Genomic DNA, 8,136 nt, shown 5'->3' with positions numbered 1-8,136 from the left:
ATGGCCATGCAGAGTCATGAGAGAAACAGCACCTCGTGGCTAGAGCCCGGGCTTGGGAGTCAGAAGGACCTGGGTTCTAATTCCGACTCCGCCACGTATCTCTTGCGTGCAGTATTAAGTGGTTGGGAGAGTACAAGAGAGTTAATAGACATGATCCCGGTTACAATCTATTGGCGGAGACAGAAGCTAAAGTAAATTATAGGTACTCGTATAATCGCCCCACTTTTTGTCCGTTTTCTGTGACGCAAAAAAACAGGGGTGAAGCGTTTTTCCTTTCATGCGTCTGTGGATATAAACAACGTGGGACTTCAGATCAAATATATTTCAAGTGGCAGTCATGTAATTTAGGCCATCCAGTGTGCAGTTATACGGGTAAATTGAGGAAGGAGTGAAAACGGAGAAGATGGAAAGGGAAGGAGGGAAGGGAAAGATAAGAAAGGTCCTCAGTCGATTCGAGGCGTATCCTTTCCCAACCGAAAGTAACGGGAGAAAAAATTCCAACTGTAATCAGATGTGAGAAGCCGCCAGGCGATGTGATCGGCAAGTAGCAGGAATTTTGGAGCTTTTTCCAATAGCTTTATTGACTCTGCCAACTCATCGACATGGTGACTTCATAGAAGCAGCCTAGTGTAGAGGAAAGAGTGCAAGTTAGTGACCATGCCACTTGTCCGCTTGTGACCTTGGGCAAGTCCTTCGGTCGATCAATCAATCGTATTTATTGGTCGCTGACTTGTGTGCAGAGCGCTGTTCTAAGCGCTTGGGAGAGTTCAAGCAGTAGTGGGCCTGGGCCTGGGGGTCAGAAGGTTAAAGACGAAAGGGAGCAGTGGTTAGTTATTGCTCATCCCGCAAGATACATTGTGTAGGATTCCGGTTAGGTGTAAAGGACTTGCACACCCTGTTAAATTTTCCTCTCCTGGGGAAGGTAGTGAATTTTATGCCCATGAAGTTCTTGTGCAGTGTCCCAAACTTCTTCAGTCGATCAATCAATCGTATTTATTGGACCCTGACTTGTGTGCAGAGCGCTGTTCTAAGCGCTTGGGAGAGTTCAAGCAGCAGTGGGCCTGGGCCTGGGGGTCAGAAGGTTAAAGAAGAAAGGAAGCAGTGGTTAGTTATTGCTCATCCCGCAAGATGCACTGTGTAGGATTCCGGTTAGGTGTAAAGGACTTGCACTCCCTGTTAAATTTTCCTGTCCTGGGGAAGATAGTGAATTTTATGCCCATGAAATTATTGTGCAGTGTCCCAAACTTTAAGGTGGTGAGCAGAGGGAGAGCAACTTCACACTTGATTTTTATGACATGCGGCAGTTTTGTAACGGGTCAATTCAAAGTGCCCCAAAAGGTGTTGATTTTAGTCTTATTTTTAAATGTATAATACCTATGAAAAAAATACAGTGCTCTCAAGATCACTTTGAATACCGATCTTTGCAAGTTGAATGTTTTTGAGTGGTACTTACGTCACAATTTAACTCTCCTTGCTCGGCAGCACAATACGACATTCTTTCTGAATTGGTCAGTTATGTTCTTAATTGAATAATTATTCTCCCTTATAATCAATCAGTCATTTTCATTGAGCACTTACCAAGTGCAGAGCACTGTACTAAGTGCCTGGGAGAGTACAACAGAATCGGTAGACACGTTCCATAGGGGTATTTGTTTAGCACTTACTGTGTGCTTGGCACATAGTAAGCGCTTAACAAATGCCATCATTATTATTATTATTCATTCATTCAATCGTATTTATTGAGCGCTTACTGTGTGCAGAGCACTGTACTAAGCACTTGGGAAGTACATGTTATTATGTTCTTAATTTAATAATTATTCTCACATAATCAATCAGTCATTTTCATTGAGCACTTACCAAGTGCAGAGCACTGTACTAAGTGCCTGGGAGAGTACAACAGAATCAATAGACACGTTCCATAGTGGTATTTGTTTAGCATTTACTGTGTGCTTGGCACATAGTAAGCACTTAACAAATGCCATCATTATTATTATTAATCATTCATTCAATCGTATTTATTGAGCGCTTACTGTATGCAGAGCACTGTACTAAGCACTTGGGAAGTACAAGTGCTTGGGAAGTACAAGCACTATACTAAACACGGAGGTTGATATAATAGAGGATCTCCAAAAAATTCAACTTCCATAGATGACTATTTAAAGTGATTGCATGCATAAGACAAGACAATTTGCTTTCACAGGTATATCCACTCATAACAACCCCTCTTTAAGCATTTTGAATTTACTAGTTATGAATTGTAGCAGAAACTAAAGATTAAGTGTGATGTTGCTTGTCTTGTAAATTAGTTCTATTCTCCCACCTGGAGATAACTAAAGGCAGAATATTTTCCTCCATCCCTAAATAATAGAACCAGCTATTGCTCTCGGCAATAACCGAAGGCCTGCCACTCTAAACCAAAGTATTTATTCTCTTTGAAGACGAAAACTTGTCAATTTTGGACCGTTCATGTGGGAGACAAATCGTTTCGGCAGAGAAATAAGCAGGCCAGAGAGATGGTGACTTTTCCAAGTTAACACAAAGGGGACTTTTTATTTTATTTTTTAAATTGTAATTGTTAAACACTGACTCTGTGCCAGGCACCTTATGAGGCGCTGGGGTAGAGGCAAGCTAATCGGGTTGGGCAAAGTCCCTGTCCCACATGGGGCTGGCAATCTTAATCCCCGTTTTACAGATGATGTAACTGAGGCACAGAAAAGTGAAGTGACTTGCCCAAAGTCACACAGCAGACTAGTGGACGACCGGCATTAGAACCCAGATCCTTCTGATTTCTGTGCTCTACCCACTAGGCCATGCCGCTTTCTTATCTTGTCCAGGAAGAACCAGGATCGTTCAGTACCTCAAACAACTGTAACCACAACCAGAATCATCATCATCATCATCATCAATCGTATTTATTGAGCGCTTACTGTGTGCAGAGCACTGTACTAAGCGCTTGGGAAGTCCAAGTTGGCAACATATAGAGACAGTCCCTACCCAACAGTGGGCTCACAGTCTAAAAGGGGGAGACAGAGAACAAAACCAAACATACTAACAAAATAAAATAGAATAGATATGTACAAGTAAAATAAATAAATAAATAGAGTAATAAATATGTACAAACATATATACATATAATCCTTGCACCTTTTGCCCCACAGTGGCTGACACCCCAACCCGACAGCATTCGCATACGTATCTTAGAGGAGCAGCGTGGCTCAACGGAAAGAGCCCGGGCTTGGGAGTCAGAGGTCATGGGTTCTAATCCCGGCTCCGCCGCTTGTCAGCTGTGTGACTTTGGGCAAGTCACTTCGCAGCGTGGCTCGGTGGAAAGAGCATGGGCTTTGGAGTCAGAGGTCATGGGTTCAAATGCCAGCTCCGCCAATTGTCAGCTATACTTTGGGCAAGTCACTTATTTTCTCTGGGCCGCAATGACCTCATCTGTAAAATGGGGATGAAGACTGTGAGCCCCACGTGGGACAATCTGATCACCTTGTAGCCCCCCTGCCCAGCGCTTAGAACAGTGCTTTACACATAGTAAGCGCTTAATACCATAATTATCATTATTATTCTCTGGGCCTCAGTGACCTCATCTGTAAAATGGGGATGAAGACTTGTGAGCCCCACGTGGGACAATCTGATCACCTTGTATCCCCCCCAGCGCTTAGAACAGTGCTTCACACATAGTAAGTGCTTAATACCATAATTATTATTATTATTCTCTGGGCCTCAGTGACCTCATCTGTAAAATGGGGATGAAGCCTGTGAGCCCCATGTGGGACAATCAAAGCATGGCTCAAAGGAAAGAGCACGGGCTTGAGAGTCAGAGGTTATGGGTTCAAATCCCGGCTCTGTCAGTTGTCAGCTCTGTGACTTCGGGCAAGACACTTAACTTCTCTGTGCCTCGGTTACCTCCTCTGTAAAATGGGGATGAAGACTGTGAGTCCCACGTGGGGCAATCTGATCACCTTCTCCCCAGCGCTTAGAACAGTGCTTTGCACATGGTAAGCACTTAACAAATGCCATCATCATCAACAAATGCCACCATCATTACTATTCCAGCGCTTAGAACAGTGCTTGTCACATAGTAAATGCTTAACAAATGGCATCATTATTATTATTATTAATGAGTACAATGGAGATGAAGACTGTCCACAACATGATTGGCTTGTATCCACCTCAGTGGGGTGGGGGTGGGGGAAGAGGAAGAGCGAGAGCGAGCTGTGTGACCTTGGGCAAGTCACTTAACTTCTCTGTGCCTCAGTTACCTCATCTGGAAAATGGGCGTTAAGACTGTGAGCGCCCGCGTGGGACAACCTGATCACCTTGTGACCTCCCCAGCGCTTAGAACAGTGCTTTGCACATAATAAGCTTTTAATAAATGCCATTGTTATTATTATTATTATTAGAGAGAGACAGAGACAGGGAAGGCATCAGGGCCGGGGTAGTGCGCATGCTCAGAGTGCAGGCGTGCCGGGCGCGTGCGGGGCTCAGAGAGGGGGCGGGGCCAGCTGAGGCTGCGCGGCGGGCTGTGGGAGGGGCTTGGGCCCAGGGGGGCGGGGCAGAGTGTGTGCGCGCGGCGGGTGTGGGCGGGGCTTGGGCGTAGTGAGTCTGCGCGGTGGGGCGTGGGCGGGGCTTAGCGGGAGGGTGGGCGGAGTGAGTCTGCGCGGTGCGCGTGTGGGCGGGGCTTGGGCTCAGGGGGCGGGATGTAGCCAGTCTTCGCTGTGGGGGTGTGGGCGGGGCTTGAGCTCAGGGGGCGGGGCATAGTGAGGCTGCGCGAGTGGGATGTGTGGGCGGGGCTTGGGCTCAGGGGGCGGGGCTTAGCGGGAGGGTGGGCGGAGTGAGTCTGCGCGGAGGGGGTGTGGGCGTGGCTTGGGGCCGGGGCATAGTGAGTCTGCGCGGCGGAGCTTGGGCCCAGGGGGCGGGGCTTAGCAGGGGCGGGGCGTAGCGAGTCTGCGTCATGGGGTGTGGGCGTGGCTGGGGCGTGACTTAGCGGGAGGGTGGGCGGGGTGAGCGGCGATGTGTGGGCGTGGCTTGGGGAGAGGGGCGGGGTTTAGTTGGAGGGTGGGCGGAGCGAGCCTGCGCCGGGGGGTGTGGGCGGGGCTTGGGCGAGGGGCGGGGCTTAGCTGAAAGGTGGGCGGAGTGAGCCTGAGCAGTGGGGTTGTGGGCGGGGCTTGGGGCGGGGCTTGGGTGAGGGGCGGGGCTTAGCGGGAGGGTGGGAGGAGCGAGTCTGCTTGGTGGGAGTGTGGGTGGGGCTTGGGGAGAGGGGCAGGGCTTAGCGGGAGGGTGGGTGGAGCGAGCCTGCGCGGTGGTGTGTGAGCGGGGCTTGGGGCGGGGCTTAGCGGAAGGTTGGGCGTGGCTTGGGGCGAGGGGCGGGGCTTAGCGGGAGGGTGGGCGGAGCGAGTCTGTGGGGTGTGGGTGGGTCTCGGGGCGGGCTTAGTTGGAGGGTGGGCGGGGCGAGCCTGCGCGGTGGGGGTGTGGGCGGGGCTTAGCGGAAAGTTGGGCGTGGCTTGGGTCTTGGGGCGGGGCTTAGCGGGAGGGTGGGCGGAGTGAGCCTTCATGGTGGGTGGGCGGGGCTTGGGTGAGGGGCGTGGCTTAGCGGAAGGTTGGGCGTGGCTTGGGCGAGGGGCGGGGCTTATCGAGAGGGTGGGCGGAGCGAGTCTGCGCGGTGGGTGTGTGGGCGGGGCTTGGGGCGAGGGGCGGGGCTTAGCGGGAGGGTGGAGGGAGCGAGCCTGCGCCGTGGGGTTGTGGTAGGGGCTTGGGATGAGGGGCGGGGCTTAGCGGGAGGGTGGGCGGAGCGAGCGGCGCGGAGGGGCGATGGGCGGGGCTTGGGCGATGGGCGGGGCTTGAGCGGGAGGGTGGGCGGAGCGAGCCCGCGCTGTGGGACGGCGGGCGGAGCTTGGACGCGGGGCGTGGCTTAGCGGGAGGGTGGGCGGAGCGAGTCTGCGCGGTGGGGGTGTGGGCGGGGCTTGGGGAGAGGGGCGTGGCTTAGCGGGAGGGTGGGCGGGGCGAGCTGCGCGGTGGGGGTGTGGGCGTAGGTTAGCGGATGGTCGGGCGTGGCTTGGGTCTTGGGGCGGGACTTAGCGGGGGTGGGTGGGCGGGGCGAGCCTTCATGGTGGGGGCGGGGCGTGGGTGAAGGGCGGGGCTTAGGGGGAGGGTGGGCGGAGCGAGTCTGCGCAGTGGGGGTGTGGGCGGGGCTTATCGGGGGCGGGGCAGAGTGAGGGTGGGAGCCCCGGTCCCCGCCCGCCAGTGCCCGCGCCGCCGGCCCCGGGAGCGGTCCAGGCGGCGGAGCCCGCGATCGCGGCGTCCCCTCCGTCCTCCGCTCGCCCTGCCCGGGCTCCGGAGCCATGGACTGCGGCGCCCTCCGCACCCTCATCAACAGATACGTGAGTCCTCCGTCCCTGCTCCCTCCTCCCTCCGTCCCTCCTCCCCCACGACCCCTTCTAGACCGTCGCGAGCCCGCGGTTGGGGAGGGACCGTCTCTCTATACGTTGCCAACTTGGACTTCCCCAGCGCTCAGTACAGTGCTCTGCACACAGTCAGCGCTCAATAAATAGGAACGAATGAAAGGCCCGCTGCCGAACCACCACCGCCCAGTCAGTCAGTCCTAGAGGTCCTGGGTTCGAATCCCGCCCCCGCCACTCGTCACCCGTGGGCCGGGGGGGGGGGGCAAGCCGCTTCACTTCCCTGGGCCTCAGTTTCCCTCCTCTGGAAAACGGGGGTGAGGACTGGGAGCCCCACGTGCGGGACAGGCTGATCACAGACTGTCATCATTCATTCATTCAGTCGTATTTATTGAGCGCTTACGGTGTGCAGAGCACTGTGCTAAGCGCTTGGGAAGCAGAGAAGCAGCGTAGCTCAGTGGAAAGAGCCCGGGCTTTGGAGGCAGAGGTCATGGGTTCAAATCCCGGCTCCGCCACTTGCCAGCTGTGTGACTTCGGGCAAGTCACTTCACCTCTCTGGGCCTCAGTTCCCTCGGTGGAAAGAGCCCGGGCTTTGGAGTCACAGGTCGTGGGTTCAAATCCCAGCTCCGCCAATTGTCAGCTGGGCGACTTTGGGTAAGTCACTTCTCTGTGCCTCAGTTCCTCATCTGTAAAATGGGGATGAAGACCGTGAGCCCCCCGAGGGACAACCTCATCACCTTGTAACCTCCCCAGCGCTCAGAACAGTGATTTGCACATGGTAAGCGCTTAATAAATGCCATTATTATTATTGTTATCACCTTGGATCCCCCCCAGCGCTTAGAACAGTGCTCGGCACCTAGTAAGCGCTTAACAAATCCCATCATTCATTCAATCGTATTTATTGAGCGCTTACTGTGTGCAGAGCACTGGACTAAGCGCTTGGGAAGTACAAGGTGGCAACATATAGAGACGGTCCCTACCCAACTGTGGGCTCACAGTCTATTATCATTGTAATAATAATAATAATGATAATAATAATGGCATTTGTTAAGCGCTTACTATGTGTTAAGCGGTGGTGCCCGGCACATAGTAAGCGCTAAACATAAACCGTCATAATAAAAATTGTCATTATAATGGTATTTGTTCTTCTAGACTGTGAGCCCGCTGTTGGGTAGGGACCGTCTCTATATGTTGCCAACTTGTACTTCCCAAGCGCTTAGTACAGTGCTCAGCACACAGTAAGCGCTCAGTAAATACCATTGAATGAATGAATGAAAGGCCCCCTGCCGAACCACCACCAATCAGTCAGTCAGTCCTAGAGGTCATGGGTTCGAATCCCTCCCCCGCTACTCGTCAGCCGTGGGCCGGTGGCGGGGGTGGCAAGCCGCTTCACTTCCCTGGGCCTCAGTTCCCTCCTCTGGAAAATGGGGATGAGGACTGGGAGCCCCACGTGGGGGACAGGCTGGTCAGCAGCAGACAGTCTGAGCAGAAGCAGCGTGGCTCAGTGGAAAGAGCCCGGGCTTTGGAGTCAGAGGTCGTGGGTTCAAATCCCAGCCCCGCCAATTGTCAGCTGGGTGACTTTGGGTAGGTCACTTCTCTGTGCCTCAGTTCCTCATCTGTAAAATGGGGATTAAGACTGAGCCCCCCGTGGGACAACCTGATCACCTTGTAACCTCCCCAGCGCTTAGAACAGTGCTTTGCACCTAGTAAGCGCTTAATAAATGCCATCATCATT

The 8,136-nt window shown here is 53.3% G+C and overlaps 1 protein-coding gene across 4 annotated transcripts in view; it reads left to right on the top strand.

The window, feature by feature from the left end:
- The first annotated feature begins 6,322 nt into the window (after positions 1-6,322).
- The window catches only part of ATP11A (ATPase phospholipid transporting 11A), a 130,717-nt gene continuing 128,903 nt past the window's right edge, over positions 6,323-8,136 (top strand). For all 4 annotated transcript variants that reach the window (XR_005455207.1, XM_038761810.1, XM_038761809.1 and 1 more), the window contains exon 1: positions 6,323-6,383. Coding sequence is in view for 3 of the 4 variants with exons in the window: in XM_038761810.1 (XP_038617738.1) it covers positions 6,345-6,383 (39 nt within the window). In the remaining variant the exon portion in view is untranslated. The remainder of the gene's footprint in view (positions 6,384-8,136) is intronic.

This window comes from Tachyglossus aculeatus, chromosome 20 (genome assembly GCF_015852505.1).
Source record: "Tachyglossus aculeatus isolate mTacAcu1 chromosome 20, mTacAcu1.pri, whole genome shotgun sequence".
Classification (NCBI taxonomy): Eukaryota; Metazoa; Chordata; class Mammalia; order Monotremata; family Tachyglossidae; genus Tachyglossus; species Tachyglossus aculeatus.
The sequence above is the reverse complement of the archived record's forward strand: the minus strand, read 5'-3'. Positions and strand labels throughout refer to the sequence as shown.